Genomic DNA, 21,024 nt, shown 5'->3' on the forward strand with positions numbered 1-21,024 from the left:
TGCGAGCACGATTTCATCAGAATTTGAATTTGGGTGGCGTAGCGCGGCTCCCCTATCCGGGAACGGGCGATGGGGATTCCAAGGGCCCATGCGGCCATGAATCACGTATATCCCCTCACCGTGGACGGTTTGGTTTTATAAAAGGTGACCACTGGAAAAGGCGCTGCTCTCTCTGCGGCCACACGCGTTTGGATTTTGCTATTGCTCCCTTGATCCACATCCACTTCTGAAAAGGGTCACCATGTCTGCCTTTGTGGGGAAATACACAGGTTCTTGCTCGCACTGAATATACTTCTGTATGCCTTTTTAAAAGTCACACGTTGGTGACGCTTCAGTCTTAAAGATTATATTTTTGCATGTAAGAATTTGTTTGTGTAGCAGTTTGTGTCGTGCTGGTACGCGCTGAGTATTTTTAACAAATTCTAGGCTGTTTCTAAGAAATTATACTGAAAATTCCTGTTGAATTCCTATGTTTGAAACAAGTCTTTATCTTTAGGTTGAAAAACGCAGTTTCGTCTGTCGATACAGCTGTTTGTACTACTATAAATGAAGACGCATTTTGAATTGAAGTTCTGTATAAAAGAAACTAGGTCCTGTTACTAAAGTGTAGTCCATCATTAGATAATATGCTGAAGGTCGACTAATTGATTTTTTTTCTAATGAATTCTACTTATCAATTAGCCTCTATTAATTTTAATTAAATTATAATTACTTCATGTTTAGGCTTTGCATCTCAAATAGGGACTAAAGTTTAGTTTAGTCTATCCAAACACCCAGCAGGAGTTGCGCGCTCCGCTGTGCCGGCATATAAACAGTGGTAAATAGTATTTGTGAACAGGAGGAAACAGTATGTGTCATTGTTTTCGGACCATAGAGAGTAAATTTATATTTGCGCGTCTGGCTTGGATGGTGTGTTCGGAGGACACAAGGGTTTATACTGGTTCGGACGGAACGTTCCTACGTTCAGTTTGTTGTTGCTCATGTTACCGGCACTTGGTTTGCAGTAGGGGTTACAAACAGGCGAGAGAGGGAGAGGATTCTAAGTCTCTGGTGGAGGGAGTGAACGGGTGCTGAGTGCTCGATTGCCGTTCAGCTGTGTGCTCGTGTCGTGCTCTTGTGTTTTTTTTATCTCCTATCCGGATCCCCCGGTAGGGGCGCCTTGTTTTCTCTTTTATAGTCGAAGGGAAAGCGCGGGTTACAGAGAAGAAAAAGGAGAAGAACGAGAGAGAAGAAAGCTTTCAAGATCACCGGGTCCTTTTTCTCCTTCATGTGGGCCCCGCCGATCCTGTAGATGTCAACAGAGACGGTTCTATGTCGCGGCCCTGTTCGTCACTGGTACCATACGCAGGCGTCATCTGCCGATCATGGCGTTCTACTCCGTCCTAGCGGACGTCGCGGTGAACTGACGCGTCTGTCAGCGTCTGTACGAGGATTAGGCAAAACAGTATCGGCACACCCGACACTGCTCTTGATGTGAATCGCCAGGTATGGCCCGTCATGGCCACGGGTTACATCGAGGCGTGCCAGCTTCTTCCCTGGTGTCAAAGTTTTGACCTAAGCCCATACGCTTAGACCTGGAGTGGTTGGCGGCGGTATGGGTCCCATCGGACAAGACGGAACCCGCGTCCTTGGGGTCGGGCGAGACGGAGCCCGCGACCTTGGTCGAGACAGAACCCATAGCCTTAGGGTTGGGCGAGACGGAGCACGAGCCTAAGGGGTTGGGCGAGACGAAGCCTGCCGCCTTAAGGTCGGGCGAGACGGAGCCCACGGCCTTAAGGTCGGGTGAGACAGAGCCCGCGGCCTTTGGGGTCGGGCGAGACGAAGCCCATGGCCTTAAGGTCGGGCGAGACGGAGCCCGCACCCGAGGGGTCGAGCGAGACAGAGCCTGCACCCAAGGGGTCGGGTGAGACGAAGCCCGCACCCAAGGGGTCGGGTGAGACCTTTTAATACGCCTCGAGCCATCTAGGGGAGTCAGCATGAGCGCTAACTTTCTTGCTTTGGGTATCCCTAATAACGATACCCGACAGTAGCCCCCGAACCCGCGGAGGAGTAGAATACTCCTTTGGAGGCTTTTCCAGACAGGAGGACTTTGAGGGCCTTGGCCTTCTTTTTGTAACCCACGGCGTGTCCTGGTAGGATGGTGATTCCCTTTTGCCACGGTCAGTCTTCTTGGGGGGCATCCCTTTCTACCTCTCGCTCTAAGGGTTCACCGGAGTGGCTGTGAACCCATCGGTGAGCCAGCCTTTGAGCTCCTGGGCCTGAATGGGCCGTAGGAGCGTTTTTAGCTCTGCATCCCTCCTTACCTGCGATGGTTCTTGGCCCATCGACTGGGCAAACCATCATCCGACATGTCCTTTGTGGGCGTGCCTAGAGATAGCATGCGCACGATCTTCAGAGGGAGCTGACGTGACGCGGTGCAATGGGCGCGTGAATCTAAGCGGACAGTTCACCTTCTTGCCCCGCTCCGTCCTATAAATAGCGGCCTCCCCCTTCATGTTTCTGCACACCAAAACCATATCCTTACCTTCTCTGTTTCTCCACCGCCGCCGTTCGGATCTGTCGTGCTTGCTAATCCACCGCCGGAGCCCTAGGTCTATAGCTTCCGCTTCTCTGCCGCCGCCTTTGTTTCTCCACGGCCACCTCCATCCTCCATGGATTCATGGTACTGCTCTAATGTTACCCATGCACGCATGGAGGGACTCGTCAAGCATGGTCTTCTCCATGGGAGGACCGATGCGGTGGAGTGGCTCGTGCCCGGTCATGAGGATGCGCTGGCGCTGCCCGATGGCTACGTTGTCTCCTTCGCGCCCTTCCACGAGCGTGGACTCACGGTTCCTCCCCACCCGTTCTTCTAGGGTCTGCTGCACCACTATCAGATCGAGCTGCAACACTTGAATCCCAACGAGATCCAGCATATCGTGGTCTTCATCGTGATGTGCGAGGGGTACCTGGGGATCGAGCCCCACTTTGAGATGTGGAGATATTTCTTCTCTATCTCCTTGATCAAGAAGGAGAGAGGGCGGGAGACCCCGGTGCTGATGGGATGCATGGGCATCCACCTCTGGGGGCAGCAGACAACCAAGTACATGCCCTGCCAGCTCTCTAGATCCAACAAAGGATGGCACTAGCATTGGTTCTACCTGAAGGATGACCCTGCCGCTCCCTTACCTATCTTCTCCGGGCGTCTGATCAAAGTGGTTCCACCATCATAGCCATGGGGGCCACCCGTCAAGGAGAAGAAGAGGATGCGTGACCTCCTTGAGGCCATCACGTTCCTGAAGACCCACGGCCTCCATGGGGCAGGCATCATCGAGGGTATCACGTGAGGAGGGTGTAGGGTCGAGATGGCGGACTAGAGGGGGGGGGGGGGGTGAATAGTCCTTTCTAAAACTTAATCGCGTCGGCTAACCAAAATAAATACAGAATTAAAATAATCGGTCTAGCCAAGACTACATCCCTCTATCTATGTTCTCTAGCACCTTACAAAGATCCTAATTAAGCAACTAAGGTGCTGGGCTAGATAGAGCTCACCTAACCAATTCTAGGAGCAAGGTCACACAAACCTATGCCACTAGTATTTTGCACATCGGGGAGCTCCTACACAATTTTAGTAAGCAAAAGCACAAAGCTCCTAAGCTCACTAGCAATGCTTAATAACAAGGCAACCAATACTAAATTAGAGAGCACAAATACTTAGCTACACAAACTAAGCAATGTAACTAAAAAGGTTACACAAACTAAATTAGCCACACAAGAGAGCTACTTCTATGCTACACAAGTAAGAAGATAACTAGCAAGCTACACAAGCTAACTAATTATAAGAGCAACTACTGAAAGGTCCTAATATGGCTAGAGGGGGGGGGGTGAATAGCCTATTTAAAAATCTACAAATCAACTAGAGCAATTTGATTAGTATGACAAATAGCGTAATGCAAACTTGCTCTAGCTCTATAAGGGTTGCAAGCCACCTATCCAACAATTCTAGTTCCAATGAATACTTAGGCACACAAACTAGCTATGTAATTACTCACTAAGAGCTATCAACCTTGCTACTCTAAAGAGCTCAACTAGATTTATGTAAATAATAAAGCAAGCTCTCAATTCTAATTACACTAAAGAGCTTGTATCAACTAGTTTGCAAGAATATAAATGAGTGAGTAGAGTGATTATACCGACGTGTAGGGGATGAACCAATCACAAGATGAATATATAGCCAATCACCAGGAGAATGACAAAGAAGAGAGACAATCGATTTTCTCCCGAGGTTCACGTGCTTGCCAACACGCTACGTCCCCGTTGTGTCGACCAACACTTGGTGGTTCGGTGGCTAAGAGGTGTTTCACAAACCTCGTCCACACGATTGGACACCGTAAGAACTGACCCACAAGTGAGGTAACTCAATGACACGAGTAATTTACTAGAGTTACCTTTCGGCGCACTGCCGGGGAAGGTACAACTCCCCTCACAATCACCGAAGGCGGCCACAAACAATCACCAACTCGTGCCGATCCTTCACCGCTGCTCCAACCGTCTAGGTGGTGGCAACCACCAAGAGAAACAAGCGAAATCCGCAGCGCAACACGAATACCAAGTGCCACTAGATGCAATCACTCAAGCAATGCACTTGGATTCTCTCCCAATCTCACAATGATGATGGATCAATGATGGAGATGAGTGGGAGGGCTTTGGCTAAGCTCACAAGGTTGCTATGTCAATGAAAATGTGCAAGTATTATCCCTTGAGCCGGCCATGGGGCTATAAATAGAGCCCCCATCAAATAGAGCCGTTGTACCCCTTCACTGGGCAAAACACGCTCTGACCGGATGCTCCGGTCATACCGACCGGACGCTGGCCCTCAGCGTCCGGTCGCCCGATGGACACCACGCGTCACCAGCTTCAAACACTGTCCGTCAGATTTCAATGGCTATAAAGCTGACCGGACGCTCTGGTCAAAACTGACCGGACGCTGGGGCCGGACGCTCTGGTCAAAACTGACCGGACGCTGAAGCCCCAGCGTCCGGTCGTTTCCAGTAAGCTCCCCGAGGCATGTTTTTTCGACCGGACACGTCCGGTCCACCTTGACCGGACGCAGACCAGCGTCCGGTGCTCAACCCTACCCACTGTGCCATCTGACAGCTCGATCGGACGCAGCCTTTCAGCGTCCGGTCGCTGAGTGACCCAGCGTCCGGTCAGTAGACCGACGCCAGCATCATTTCGACCAACTCCATTTCAACTCTAACTTCTTCACCCTTGCTCAAATGTGCCAACCACCAAGAATTTTGCATCCGGCGCAATAGAAAATAGACATTTCATTTTTCCAAAAGCGCCGAATCCCGCCGAGCTTGCGAGGCGGGAGGGAGAGAGGGACCCAAACCCATCTCAACCCTGCAAACACCTTGTGCACATGTGTTAGCATATTTTCACAAATATTTTCAAGGGTGTTAGCACTCCACTAGATCCTAAATGCATATGCAATGAGTTAGAGCATCTAGTGGCACTTTGATAACCGCATTTCGATACGAGTTACACTCCTCTTAATAGTACGGCTATCTATCCTAAATGTGATCACACTCACTAAGTGTCTTGATCACTAAAACAAAATGGCTCCTACATTTTATACCTTTGCCTTGAGCCTTTTGTTTTTCTCTTTCTTCTTTTCCAAGTTCAAACATTTGATCATCACCATGCTATCACCATTGTCATGATCTTCGTCATTGCTTCATCACTTGGAGTAGTGCTACCTATCTCATAATCATCTTGATAAACTAGGTTAGCACTTAGGGTTTCATCAATTAACCAAAACCAAACTAGAGCTTTCAATCTCCCCCTTTTTGGTAATTGATGACAACCCTTATACAAAGATATGAATTAAAGTTTATTTGAATCCATGTTGCTTGCCCAAGCTTATTTACCATGTGTAAAGGGTATAGGCAAGTTTCATGAACTCCATATGGTAGTAATTGCTCCCCCCTACATATGTGCTAAGAGTTTGGATTGTAGCTTGCACATATGCTTAGATAGGAAATATAGGAGTCAATTTCTACCAAATGATGCTAAGGTATAAGAGATGGACCTTTGAAGCGTGATACCAATCGGAGTGCACTAATATACCATCCTTAGCACCATTAGTAACTAGACATACACAAAAACTAGAATACCCCATGAGATCAATATTAAAAGTAAGGGTTTAGTTTTCATAATGTGAGCATGAGTCTAGTTACTTTTAGCCTATACATGCTAGTTTTTCATTTCATCATTCAAACCTATAACTAGCATACACCACACAAGCATGAATGTTGAAACTTGGAATTTGTACCATGCGAGCAAATATATGAAATGTTCATTCAAATGCATCATACAAGTTTATGAGCTTGCTCCCCCTACTTGTGTGCTCAAAATTTTAATTGGTCCCTTTCCTTTAGCATATCTCTCCCCTTATGTCCAATGCTCCCCTATCACTCACATATTTGTTTCTCTCCCCCTTTGTCAACAATTAGCACAAAAGGTGAGCTTAAATTATAAATAGGTTAGGGTGAAACCATGTGAAATAAGGATCATTTTCTCAATTTTGGTTCAATCTAGATTACTTGCAAAAGATACTTAACTCGGTTTGATCCAAGGACAAGCTTCTTCACACCTCCAAATAAGGGTTATCTTGTACCATGTTGAGTTAAACACTTATAGCTCATTTTCTAAATCAAACACTAGGTTTACAAGCCCACAAACATGTCATATGCTACCACTAGATCATTTCAAACATACAAGCAATAGTGGTACCATATAAGCATCAAATTCATTTAATTTTCATGAATGGGCCTAGGACATGATAGGAATGACTAGATGCTCTAAACAAGTCCTTAGTAATGAATGGATGACATGTCAATCAACTTTACCTTGCTTTGCTCGAAGGAGAGGCATGTCATATAATGGGGGTGCATCAACACATATTGGAGAAGTCAAATATGTTCAATTCATTCCTTAGCTTGCAAAACCTCTTCTCATCAAGTGGCTTGGTGAATATGTCGGCAAGTTGATCTTCGGTGCCCACACTCTATGCAAATGTCCCCTTTTTGTTGGTGATCTCTTATGAAATAATGGCGGACATCAATATGCTTTGTTCTTGAGTGTTGAACCGGGTTGTTGGTGAGCTTGACGGCACTTTCACTGTCACATAGCAATGGCACTTGCTTGAACTTGATTCCAAAGTCACTCAAAGTGGCCTTCATCCAAAGTAATTGTGCACAACAACTATCGGCCGAAATATACTCCGCTTCGGCGGTTGAAAGTGCTACACTATTTTGCTTCTTTGATGACCAAGATATAAGTGATCTTCCCAATAGTTGACATGTGCCCGATGTGCTCTTTCTCTCAACTTTGCATCCCGCATAATCGGAATCCGAATATCCAATCAACTCAAATCTTGCTCCTTTGGGATACCATAATCCAACATGTTGTGTATGCTTCAAGTACCTCAATATTCTCTTTGTTGCCTTCAAATGACTTTCTCTTGGCGAGGCTTGAAATCTAGCACACATGCATACACTAAACATCACATCCGGTCTTGATGCGGTCACATAGAGTAGACTTCCAATCATAGACCGATACATCTTTTGATCCACCATGTTGCCACTAGCATCACTATCCAAGCTTCCACTTGTCCCCATTGGTGTACTAATAGCTTTACTCTCATCCATTTCAAACTTCTTGAGCATGTCCATGATATACTTGCCTTGACTCACAAATGTGTCATTCTCCATTTGCTTGATTTGAAGACCAAGGAAGTAACTAAGTTCTCCAATCATAGACATCTCAAACTCACTTGCCATCATCTTGCCAAACTCCTCACAAAATTCTTGATTTGTTGATCCAAAGATGATATCATCAACATAGATTTGCATTACAAACAAGTCATTTCCAAGCCTTTTGGTGAAGAGAGTGGTGTCAACCTTTCCCATCTTGAACCCCTTAGAGAGTAGGAAATCCCTTAGTCTCTCATACCATGCTCTAGGTGCTTGTTTCAATCCATACAAAGCCTTTCTCAACTTGAACACATGGTTGGGTTTCTTTTCATCTTTAAAACTAGGAGGTTGCTCAACATACACAAGCTCATTGATGTACCCATTGAGAAATGCACTTTTCACATCCATTTGGTACAACTTGATGTTGTGGGCACATGCATAAGCTAGCAAGATCCTAATTGCTTCCAATCTTGCAACCGGGGCATATGTTTCTCCAAAGTCAAGACCTTCAACTTGAGTGTAACCTTGAGCCACTAATCTTGCTTTGTTCCTTATCACTATCCCATCTTGATCTTGCTTGTTCCGAAAGACCCACTTGGTTCCAATCATATTATGACCCTTAGGCCTCTCAACTAACTCCCATACTTGGTTTCTTGTGAAGTTATTTAGCTCTTCATGCATAGCATTGACCCAATCAACATCATTCAAAGCTTCATCTATCTTCTTAGGCTCAATAGATGACACGAATGAGAAGTGCTCACAAAATGAAGCCAATTTTGATCTTGTTTGCACACCTCTCGAAATATCACCAATGATAGTGTCCAATGGATGATCTTTTGCAACATTGGTTGGTTGAAGCACTTGCACTTGATTGCTTGCATTTGATTGATCACTTGATTGAGATGATGAACTAGCCATTTGTTGATCTTGCACATTGCCATTACTTGTGCTTGCTTGGATTTGATCATGAGAACCACTTGCTTGCACATTTGAGTTAGAGAGCACTTAATTCTTGTCATCTTCAATATCAATCACCTCTCTAGGCCTTATATCACCAATGTCCATGTTCTTCATTGCATTGACCAATTGAGTGCCTCTTACATCATCTAGATTCTCATCTTCCTCTTGGGAACCATTTGTTTCATCAAATTCCACATCATGAACCTCCTAAAGAGTACCACTAGCCAAATTCCAAACTCTATAAGCCTTGCTAGTAGTGGAGTAACCAAGCAAGAAACCATCATCACATTTCTTTTCAAACTTGCTCAATCTAGTGCCTTTCTTCAATATATAGCATTTACATCCAAAAACCCGAAAGTATGCTATGTTGGGCTTTCTTCCATTTAATAGCTCATAGGGTGTCTTCTCCATCATGGGGTGACAATAGAGTCGGTTGCTATAATAGCACGCCGTGTTGATTGCTTCGACCCAAAATGAATGACTCACATTGTACTCACTCAACATTGATCTTGCCATATCAATCAAGGTTCTATTCTTTCTTTCAACTACCCCATTTGATTGAGGAGTATACTTGGCCGAGAATTGATATCTAATCCAAATTCATCACACAACTCATCAATTCTAGTGTTCTTGAATTCACTACTATTGTCACTTCTAACTTTCTTGATGGTTGTTTCAAACTCATTGTGAATGCCCTTGACAAATGATTTGAATATTGCAAACACATCACTCTTGTCACCAAGAAAGAACACCCATGTGTATCTAGTGAAATCATCCACAATCACAAATCCATACTTATTTCCACCAATGCTAGTGTATGTGGTTGGTCCAAACAAGTCCATGTGCATCAACTCAAATGCCTTAGATGTGCTCATTATGCTCTTCTTAGGATGTGTATTACCAACTTGCTTTCCGGCTTGACATGCACTACATAGCTTATCCTTCTCAAATGTGACATCTTTCAAGCCTCTAACTAAGTCATGCTTAATCAATTTGTTCAATTGTTTCATTCCAACATGACCAAGCCTTCTATGCCGTAACCAACCTATGCTAGACTTAGTGATCAAACATGTTGACAATTGAGCTTCTTTAACATTGAAATCAACTAAGTATAGATTCTCATATCTAAATCCTTTGAATATCAAGTTAGAGCCATCTACACTTATGATCTCTACATCATCCACACCAAATATGCACTTGAAACCAAGATCACACAATTGGGCTACCGATAATAAGTTGAAGTTCAAGCTCTCTACTAGTAGCACATTGGAAATACTCAAGTCATTGGATATTACAATCTTACCAAGCCCCTTGACTTTGTCTTTGCCATTGTCACCAAATGTGATACTATCAATCCCATTGCTCTTGCTTTCATTGATTGAATTGAACATTCTTGGATCACCGGTCATGTGTTGTGTGCACCCACTATCAAGCACCCAATGCCTTCCTCCGGCTTTATAATTTACCCCGAAGCAGGATCGATGTTCTCGTAATGAGAACGGGTGATCGTGTCACCGTCCAGTTGGTCTATGACAAGCTTGAGTTCACCCTGAAGCAGGAGACAAGCTCGCTCGTGGTTCACACCACCCGGATCATGGACTGGGCACGTGGTATGGCAAGGGGTGAGCTTCGCTTTGGCGTTCACCGATCGTTCGCGATCACCCGTTCTCATTACGAGAACATCGATCTAGCGAAGATAAGCTAAGGCTTCGCTCCCGTCTATACTAACGCCGAGCTGGACGACATCGAGAAGGAAGTGGACCCCCTGGCACATGATCTTTCTGCCAAGATAGAAGATGAGTAATAAGCGGACAAGCTTCATCCCTTTTGTTTGATTTAAACAAGTTTGTTCTTTTCTCCCTTTTTATGTGTGAAAAAGGGTTAATGCATTCCAACCCTTCCTGTTGTTAAGACTGTAGAGCTCAAGGTGTGGATGAAAAACACTAATCACGCTCGTAAGCAAGAGTGCCGTAGCCACCGGGGCGTAGGTTTCTTGCAGTCCGACTAGCTTTACTCAGCGTTCGTTTCCACAAACCTTGTCTCTAGGTTTTTAACATGAGAAAAGGGTCGGGCACGATGACTATTTTAGAAATGATATATATACCCTTATTAGCCCCCGAGTGAGGCCCGACCCCTTGCCATTGCCGAGGTCGGGTTTCACTAAAGATCGAGGAGACGTACCCTCCCTAGGATCCAAGCCATCGTCCCGCGACCGTGCATTCAGTCTCCTTGCGAGTCCAACTTCCCTCGAGCCCCCGCGTGTTGTAGGGGTCCGGTCAAGGGTCGACTTGTCTTTGTGATCATCATCCCTCAAACATTTTTTTGATAAAACAGAGGGGCTAAGTCGTGCCACATTTTTCCTCGATGAATGAAACATGGTGCTCGGTGAGCTGTTAATGGGCTAGTTCGAGTGGGGCTTGGCTTCCTGTTCGTGGGGGTCTAGCATGGGTCAGCTGGTGACCGACTTCAGATTCTCAGTGGCCAATCCATATAGTTCTCAGGTCCGTTCGACCGGTCCCAAGGGCTCGTTGCCTTTCTTCGAGGAAAAACCATGGACTGGGAACTGGCCAAGACTCGAATGTGGGCTGGGATGCCTACGGTGCTTGTGCACCCGGGTACTGGCTGCTAGTGGGCCCATCCTTTTCCACCCCTCACTCTGAGGGTGCCCTAGAGCGGCTGTGAACCTGTCGGAGGGCCAGCCTTCAAACTCCTAGGCCTGAATGGGCCATATGAGCATTTTTAGCTCTGTATCACACCTTACATGTGATGGTTCTCGTGCCTGTCTATACCGACGCCGAGTTGGATGACATCAAGAAGGAGGTGGCCCCCTCTAGCACATGACTTACCTACCGAGATAGAGGATGAGATCACCCCCAAGAAATTAGTTAGGTAGATAAGCCAGGCGACGAACTTGAAATAAGTGGACAAGCTCTTAAATTTTGTTATGTCCAAATAGATCTTTAGCTCTTCTCCCCTTTTTGTATAAAATGGTTAATGCATTCTGACCCTTTCCGTCATTAAGGCTATAAAGCTCAGGGTGCGGGCAAAAAAATCTGATCACGCTGGTGAGTAAAAACACCGTAGCCGCTGGGGCGTAGGTTTCTTGTGGTCCGACCAGTTTTACTCAGCGTTCATTTTCGTAACCCTTGCTTCTAGATCTTAACGTGAGAAAGGGTAGGGCACAATGAAAGTTTGCTAGGTAGATATACTCTTTAATGCATTCTGACTCTTTTCATAGTTAAGGCTAAAAAGCTCAGGGTGTGAGTAAAAAACTCTGATCATGCTGGTGAGTAAAAATGCCATAGCCGCTGGGGCGTAGGTTTCTTGCGGTCCGACTAGTTTTACTCAGCGTTTGTTTCTGCAACTCTTGCATCTAGGTCTTAACGTGAGAAAGGGTCGGGCATAGAGAATGTCTACCGGATAGATATACCCTTATTAGCCCCCGAGTGAGGCCCGACCCCTTGCCGTTGCTAGGGTCGGGTGTCACTAAAGGCCAAGGAGTTGATAGCAAAAAACCGATAAGAGAAAGCATGCGTAAATTAAGGGTAAAAGCGACATAGCTGTTTGATGTTCCAGGTGTTGACGAAGACTTCACCGTCGATGGTCCTAAGCCCCTTGTCATTGCTAGGGTCAAGTGTCACTAAAGATCAAGGAGTCAATAGCGAAACCGATAAGAGAAAGCATGCATAAATTAAGGGTAAAAGCGACGTAGCTATTTGATGTTCCAGGCATTGATGAAGACTTCATCAACGATGGTCCTGAGCTTATAGGTGCCTGGTCAGAGCACCTCCACGATGACGTATGGTCTCTCCCATGGCAGAGAGAGCTTGTGGTGGTTCTTGTTGCTCTAGATGAGGCAGAGCACCAGGTCCCCGATGTTGAAGGCCTAACCCCATACTCGACGGCTGTGGTACCGACGCAACGCTTGCTGGTACTTGGTCGAGTGGAGGGGGCAACATCACGTGCTTCATCTTGCTGGTCCATGGCATCCTCGAGGGACGCCTCGGTTCCCTGTTCGTTGTATGCCCTAACCCTTGGCGCTCCATAATCGAGGTCGGTTGGGAGGATAGCTTTAGAACCGTAGACCATGAAGAATGGCATGTAGCCAGTGGCCTGGCTGGGGGTCATCCTCAGGCTCTAGAGCACCGTGGGAAGCTCTGTGACCTATCGTCTACCAAACTTGTTCAACCGGTTGAAGATCTTAGGCTTGAGGCCTTGTAGGACCATGCTGTTCGTGCGCTCGTCCTGCCCATTCGTGCGGGGGTGCGCCACGGTGGCCCAATCGATGCGAATGTGGTATTCATCGCAGAATCAAAGGAACTTCTTCCCGGTGAACTACGTGCCATTGTTCGTGATAATGGAGTTCAGGATTCCAAAGCGATGGATGATGTTAAGGAAGAACAACATGGCTTGCTCAGACTTGATCGCGGAGATCGGTTGAGACTCTATCCACTTTGTAAACTTATCTATGGCGATAAGCAAGTGTGTATATCCCCCAGGTGCCCTCTTGAGAGGTCCGACCAGATCAAGCCCCTAGACCACGAACAACCACGTGATGGGGATCATTTGGAGTGCTTGGGCCGGTAGGTGGGTCTACCGAGCGTAGTATTAACACCCTTCACAGGTGCGCACAATCTATTCAGCATCGGCTACTATGGTTGGCCAGTAGAAGCCTTGTCGGAACGCGTTTTCGACCAGGATCCTAGGGGTGGCATGGTGCCCACAGACCCCACCATGGATATCACTCAGCAACTACTTTCCTTGTTCGATGGGGATATAGCGTTGCAGGATCCCGGTGTGGCTTCGCCTATAGAGCTCGCCCTCAATAACGACAAAGGACTTGGCACGACGCGCGAGCCACCGAGCCTCCATTTTGTCCATCGGTAGTGCCTCATGAAGGAGGTAGTCGAGGTAAGGCATCCTCTAGTCGGCAAGAGGGTCGGGCTCTTTCGCTGGATCCTCATCAAGCTCCATGACTTTAGGGTTGGATGGAGCCATCGGCTGGTTAGCCCCTGAGCCCAGGGCAGGCGGCCCATCATCGGTCTATTCTGGCTCCTCATAGTAGACCAAGGGCTTGCACTGATCGCTGGCGAAGACACCCATTGACACCGGCTCTCGGCCGGACGCCATTTTTGCTAGCGTGCCGGCCGCCTCGTTGAGACGCCTCGAGATGTGATTGAGCTCGAGACCGTCGAACTTGTCCTCCAGCTGGCAGACTTCTCAGTAATATGCAACCATCTTGGCATTGTGGCAGCTTGATTCCTTCATGACTTGGTCGATGACCAGCTGAGAGTTGCCCCAGATGTCAAGCCATCGGATACCCAACTCGATGGCGATGCATAGGCCATTGATGAGTGCCTCATACTCGGGCACATTGTTGGAGGAGGGGAAGTGGATGTGAACCATGTACCTCATGCATACCCCGAGGGGCAAAATAAAGACCAACCCTACATTGGCACCTTTCTTCATCAGTGATCCATCGAAGTACATCGTCCAGTACTCTTGGTCGATGACTGCTGGCGGCATTTGGATCTCGGTCCACTCTACAACAAAATCAGCCAGCACTTGGGACTTGATGGCCATCCGAGGGGCATATGAAATGCCTTGATCCATCAGCTCGAGTGCCCACTTCGTGATTCTTCCTATAGTATCCTAGTTTTGGATGACCTCACCGAGAAGGAAGGACGTCACGACTGTCACCGGATGTGACTCGAAGTAGTGACACAACTTTCTCTTGGCGATAAGGACGGCATATAGGAGTTTCTGGATTTAGGGGTAGTGAGTCTTGGAATCGGACAAGACCTTGCTAATGAAGTACATAGGAAGCTGCACTTTGAGGGCATGTTCCTCTTCTTCTCGCTATACCACCAGGGCAAAAGCGGTTCCCCATTGGTCGGGGGACTAGGATCAGAGCCTTCGTTAGGAGCCGCTTGACCTTGTCAAGTGCCTCCTAGGCCTCGGGCATCCATTCGAAGCGGTCGGCCTTCATCAGAAGCCGATAGAGGAGGAGACCTCATTCATCGAGGTGTGAGATAAAGCGGCTGAGCGTGGCAAGGCACCCTGTAACTCACTGTACCCCCTTTATGTTCTGAATCGGGCCCATCCTCATGATGGCCGAGATGTTCTCTGGGTTGGCTTCGATGCCATGCTTGGAGATGATAAAACCTAGCAGCATGCCCCTCGGGACCCCAAAAACACATTTCTCGGGGTTGAGTTGGATGCTATTTGCTCAGAGTTTCGTGAAGGTCTGCTCTAGGTCAGCTATGACCTAGTCAGCCCATTTGGACTTGACCATGATGTCGTCTACATAGGCCTGAATGGTTTGCCCAATGAGGTCATTGAAACACTTAAGCATACAATGTTGATACGTAGCCCCTACATTTTTTCAGACCGAACGGCATTGTGACGTAGCAGAATAATCTGAACGGGGTGATGAAAGATGTCGCAAGCTGGTCGGACTCTTTCATCGCAATTTGATGGTACCCGGAGTACGTGTCAAAGAAGCAAAGGATTTTGCTCTCTAAGGTCGAGTTGACTACTTGGTCTATGTGTGGCAAAGGAAATGGATCCTTTAGACACACTTTGTTGAGACCAATGTAGTCAACACACATTCTCTATTTCCCACTCTTTTTTCATACAAGAATGGGATTGGCTAACCACTCGGGGTGGTATACTTTCTTGATGAACCCGGTCACCAAAAGCTTCACAATCTCCTCGCTGATGGCCCTACATTTTTCCTCGTTGAAGAGACGTAGGCGCTGCTTCACCAGCTTGGAGCCTGGCCTGATCTTCAAGGCATGTTAGGTGACTTCTCTCAGAATGCCTAGTAGGTCCGAGGGTTTCCACGCAAAGATGTCTCTATTGGCGTGGAGGAAGTCGGTGAGCACGCTTTCCTATTTGGAGGAAAGCGTGGCGCCAATGCGTACCACTTTGCCCTCGGAGCCACTGAAGTATATGAGGACCTCCTTGGTGCCCTCAGTAGGCTCGAAAGACCTGGTCGACCGCTTGGGGTCGGGTGCTTCTTCGATGACCTCCTCCTTAATGGCCACAAGCTCTTTGGAGGCGACAATTGACGCAGCGTGCTCGCAGCACTTGACCTCACACTCGTAGGCACGCTGGAAGAAGGTGCCGATGGTGATGACCCCGCATGGACCCAACATCTTCAACTTTAGATAGGTGTAGTTGGGGACAACCATGAACTTCGCGTAGCATGGACATCCCAGGATGGCGTAGTAGGTCCTGTGGAACCCGACCACCTCGAAGGTAAGGATCTCCATCCTATAATTGGTTGGATTCCCGAAGGTGACGAGCAAATTGATTTGCCCAAGTGGCATGGCCTGCTTTCCAGGTACGATGCCATGGAAAGGCGCCTCGGTCGGCTGACTGCGCGATCAGTCGATGCCCATGGCGTCGAGTGTTTCAGCATACATGATGTTGAGGCCGCTGCCTCCATCCATGAGCAGGTATCTTCCCGGCTGTGGGACGCTTTCTAGGTGATCAATCCAATCAAAGGTTGTGGACTCTAACCATCGAAGGAAGGATGGCGCGGTCGGCTTGGCTGTATAGACCTCATGGCGCGCCAGCTTCTGGTGGCGCTTGGAATCATAGGCCACCGACCCTCCAAAGATTATGAGGCAGCCATCCAACGTCAGAAATCCACTGTCCTTCCCCTTAGAGTCATCTGCGGCTGGCTTGGGCTCCTTCCTATGCACCCCCTTGTTAGAGCCGTCGGACAAGAACCGCTTCATGAGGACGCAATCCTTGTATAGGTGCTTAATATGAAAAGCATGGTTCAGGCATGACCCTTCGAGCAGCTTCTCAAAGTGGTCCAGGGTATCCTCGGCGGGCTTCTAACCCCCCTAACAGTCGGCAGTGGCCACGAGCGAGCCCATGACCACTGCTTGTTCTTCTTGTTGGGGCAGTTGGAGGTGCCTTCGTCGACATCCTCGTCCCGCTTGGCCATGTCTTTGGGGCGGTTGAAAATTGCCCCGACTGCCTCCTCACCTGAGGCGTGGCTGGTGGCAATGTCGAAGAGCTCCTTGGTGGTTCGTGGGCCCTTACATCCCAGCTTGTGAACTAGGGACTCGCAGGTGGTCCTAGACAGGAAAGCTCCTATGACATCGGCATCGGCAACGTTGGGCAGCTCATTGCACTATCGGGAGAAGCACCAGATGTACCCACAAAGAGTTTCCCCAAACTTTAATCGGTAGTTTTTGAGATCCCATGGGTTCCTAAGACGTGCATATGTGCCCTGGAAGTTTCCCACAAAGATTTCTTTTAGGTCCGCCCAACTTTAGATTCAGTTGAGCGGAAGATGTTCCAACCACGTTCGCGCCAAATCGGCTAGTAACAATGGAAGGTTGCGGATAACAAAATTGTCACTATCTGCTCCATCGGCTTGGCAAGCAAGCCGATAATCATCGAGCCATAATCCAGGGTTTGTTTCCCCAGAGTATTTTGGGATGTTGGTCGACGGTCCGTACCACGGTAGGAAGATGGCATTGAGAATGTGTCGGCCAAAGGCCTGAGGTCCCGACAAGTCGGGGCTCGGCCTTCGGTCCTCGCTGCTGTCGTAGCGTCCGCCACGACAAGGGTGGTAGCCGTGGCTAGCCTCCTCCCTCTCATTGCCGTGGGCATGTCTGCAAGCATCCATGGTGTCGTGCGTGTCACGGTGGAGGCCGAGACGCTCATGCATCAGGACCTCGACGCGCAGCCTACCGCCTTACTGTGCCTGGTGGACTGACATGTCCTTGTTGGATCGCCCTGAGGGCATGCACTGGCTGGCATCGAGCTCGTGTCATTGGGACAGCGAGCTCTCAGCCTACTGTGCCGCCGCCTGCTCGAGTAGCATGCACATCTCGCGACGGGCCCGACGATCCTCGGGTGTCACTGGCTCTAGAAGCCCCCGGAGTAAGGCCGCTGCGACAATGATGTTCTGACTTGCTCGGGTGAAGTGTGGGATAGCTTCGTCATCCTCGATGATCCTCCGGTTCACGTCGTGGGCCACGGCACGCGCCCGCCCGCTGTCTCCTTGGCGCTCGAGCTCCGTGCGTTCCTGCTCAAGCTGGAGTCATGCTTTTTCGAGCTCTTGGTGCCGCACCCTCAGTTGCTCTACCCACAGGCGGGGCGGGGCCCCTGCATCCTCCTTGACCTCATCATCAAGGTTGTTTATTGAGGTAGCCCCTCCCTTGTGGATGCTTTCGACGTATCCCTCGGGGGTACCTACCATGAAACATTCTCATGAGGGGTGGTGGCTCCCCCTGCTAGAGTCAGAGTTGGAGGGTGACTCTAATTCTCCCGCAAGGAGGTCGTGGAAAGATTCCACGACGTATTCGATCATCCCATGAACTCGTTGTTCATAGGGAATGGGGGCGTGCGCTGCATCACTAGGTTGCCAACGGTCTCTGCGGCATTGCGTAGATCGAACGGGAGCACTGTCGGGGCGCTCCGGATGAGGCATTCCGAGGAGAGCGGCTCTCCTCTGACAAGCTATGTGATGACGTTGGCGAACGAAAAGGTGAGGCGACACAGGTCCTCCTGGGACGGTCGGAGTCCCAGGAAGGCGCCGAGCTGGCACTTTAGCCTCCCATAATCGAAGCCGAGGAGCTGGTCGCTCCTATGGCGTGGGCCTCCGGTGCGTGCAACTGCAGCTCCTCAAGCGCCTCGGCGATCGTGTCGAGGCCAGTGGAGTAGAGAGGCTGGACAGCGGCGGGAACCTGCGCCAACTTTCCCTCCGTCGTAACGATGAAATCCAGGTTCCCGAAGCGCACGTGCGCGCTTGGGACCCAGCTGACGCCATGACTAGCCATCCGAGGCTTGATGTGGACGTCGAGACGCACAAAAAACCCCTACCGGCGTGTCAACTGTCGGTGTTTTCGGACCCCTTTTATAGGCGAAGGGAAAGCGCGGGTCAGAGAGTACGAAAAGGAGAAGAACGAGAGAGAGAAGAAGGCTTCCAGGATCCCGGGTCCTTCTTCTCCTTCATACGGGTCCCGCCGATCCTGTAGATGTCAACAGGGACGGCTCCATGTCGTGGCCCTATTCGTCACTAGCGCCATACACAGGCGTCATCTGCCGGTCATGGCGTTCCACTCCGTCCCGACAGACGTCGTGGTGAACTGACGCGCCTGTCAGCATCCGTACGAGGATTAGGCAGAACAGTACCGGCACGTGCCGACACTGCTCTTGATGTGAATCGCCAGGTATGGTCCGTCATGGCCACGGGTTACATCGAGGCGTGCCAACTTCTTTCCTGGTATCAGAGTTTTGACCCAAGCCCATACGCTTGGACCTGTAGTGGTTGTCGGCGGTATGGGTCCTCGTCGAACGAGACGGAACCCGTGTCCTTGGGGTCGGGCAAGATGGAGCTCGCGACCTTGGGCGAGTTGGAACCCGCGGCCTTAGGGTCGGGCGAGACGGAGCCCGCGCCCAAGGGGTCGGACGAGACGGAGCCCGCGGTCTTGGGGTCGGACGAGATGGAGCTCGCGGCTTTAAGGTCGGACGAGACGGAGCCCGTACCCGAGAGGTCAGGTGAGACGGAGCCCGCACCCGAGGGGTCGAACGAGACGAAACCTGCACCCAAAAGGTCGGCCAAGACCTTTTAATACGTCTTGAGCCATCTGAAAAAATCAGCATGGGCGCTAACTTACTTGTTTTGGATATCCCTAATATGACAGTAGGAACCAGTGTTGCCCGAGCTGTCTGATGGAAACGACGGGAAGAAACAGTAGAAAGCAGTGCTGAACAGTAGAAACAGTAGGAAACAAATGGCTTGAGCAGTTCGAACAGTGGATGAACAGCGTCAGATGGCCTGGCTGTCCTCGGATTTTAAGTTATTATTAGTAATATAATATGGCGAAATGGTGCTTTTGTAGTTATAAATAGCTGCAGTATATAGATGCACCGTTCAATCGCTTGAATTGTACATACAGTATATAATTCGCGCGCGCGCGCAGATGAGCTGATCAAGACCGCCAAGTACCTCGCAACGCCGGGCAAGGGCATCCTGGCCTCCGACGAGTCGACGGGCACCATCGGCAAGCGCTTGTCCAGCATCAACCTCGAGAACGTGGAGTCGAACCGGCAGGCGCTCCGCGAGCTGCTCTTCACGGCGCCCGGCGTGTTCGACTATCTCTCCGGGGTCATCCTCTTCGAGGAGACGCTGTACCAGACGACTTCCGACGGGACGCCGTTCGTGGACGTGATCCGCGCCGGCGGTGCCGTCCCGGGGATCAAGGTCGACAAGGGCACCGTCGAGATCGCGGGCACCAACGGCGAGACCACCGCGCAGGGCCTCGACTCCCTGGGCACGCGCTGCTCCAAGTACTACGAGGCCGGCGCGCGCTTCGCCAAGTGGCGCGCCGTGCTCAAGGTCGGCCCCGCGGAGCCCTCCGAGCTCGCCGTCAGGCAGAACGCCGAGGGCCTCGCGCGGTACGCGCTCATCTGCCAGGAGTTCGGGCTCGTGCCCATCGTTGAGCCCGAGATCCTCACCGACGGCGGCCACGACATCAAGACCTGCGCCGCCGTCACGGAGCGCATCCTCGCCGCCGTCTACAAGTCGCTCAACGACCACAAGGTCCTCCTCGAGGGCACGCTCCTCAAGACCAACATGGTCACCCCCGGCTCCGATAGCCCCAAGGCATGTCGCCATGATCGTCATTCTTGCAGTCTTTTACGACCAGCCCATGCCCGATCATCCTATCATTCATGGATGCATATATCTTCAGGTTGGCGCGGAGGTGATAGCGGAGTACACGGTGGCGGCGCTGCGGCGCACCGTGCCGCCGGCGGTGCCCGGGGTCGTGTTCCTGTCGGGCGGGCAGAGCGAGGAGGAGGCGACGCAGAACCTGGACGCGATGAACAAGCTGGAGGTGCTCAAGCCCTGGACGCTGTCCTTCTCCTTCGGCCGCGCGCTGCAGCAGAGCACCCTCAAGAAGTGGCTCGGCAAGAAGGAGAACGTCGCCGCCGCGCAGGCCACCTTCCTCGTCCGTTGCAAGGCCAACTCCGAGGCCGGGCTGGGCAAGCACACCGGCTCCGGCGCCGGGGACGCCGCCGCCTCTGAGAGTTTGTACGTCAAGGGGTACAAGTACTAAGGCGCCACTGCCTCACCAGTGGAATCCAGCAATCCTTGTGTCCCACATGGTAGCCCTAAATTATCTCTGTCCTACATGTGTGTTTGTGTACTAAAAATTCTCTTCCCTTCATCCGGCTCCTATTTGAGCCAAAAAAACACGTTGATCTATTTGCAGCTCCCAATGTACAGTAGTATTACCGGAAGATAAGTGCAATATAAGGATGTGACCAGACCATCTTACTGAAGCTCTGA

General features: G+C 49.8%; 1 protein-coding gene across 2 annotated transcripts; it reads left to right on the plus strand.

Annotated features, from left to right (window-relative positions):
• The first annotated feature begins 110 nt into the window (after positions 1–110).
• Positions 111–21,017, plus strand: LOC136527188 (fructose-bisphosphate aldolase 5, cytosolic-like). Of its 2 annotated transcripts, none has more exons than XM_066519809.1 (3): positions 111–269; positions 19,655–20,337; positions 20,426–21,017. In XM_066519809.1, exons 1-3 carry the CDS (start codon positions 242–244, stop codon positions 20,789–20,791), a joined length of 1,077 nt encoding a protein of 358 aa, XP_066375906.1. In that variant the 5' UTR covers positions 111–241; the 3' UTR covers positions 20,792–21,017. The 2 variants fall into 2 exon arrangements, with proteins under 2 accessions (XP_066375906.1, XP_066375905.1); XM_066519808.1 differs by having other exon boundaries at positions 174–269; positions 19,631–20,337.
• The last annotated feature ends 7 nt before the right edge of the window (positions 21,018–21,024 follow it).

Source organism: Miscanthus floridulus, chromosome 19, assembly GCF_019320115.1.
Source record: "Miscanthus floridulus cultivar M001 chromosome 19, ASM1932011v1, whole genome shotgun sequence".
NCBI lineage: Eukaryota > Viridiplantae > Streptophyta > Magnoliopsida > Poales > Poaceae > Miscanthus > Miscanthus floridulus.

Coding starts and splice junctions, on each gene's coding strand:
- LOC136527188 (XM_066519808.1), top strand. CDS start 242: ATGTCTGCCTTTGTGGGGAAATACACAG. Junction 270..19,630: donor CTTTGTGGGGAAATACACAG/GTTCTTGCTCGC, acceptor TTGTACATACAG/TATATAATTCGCGCGCGCGC. Junction 20,338..20,425: donor CCGGCTCCGATAGCCCCAAG/GCATGTCGCCAT, acceptor ATATATCTTCAG/GTTGGCGCGGAGGTGATAGC.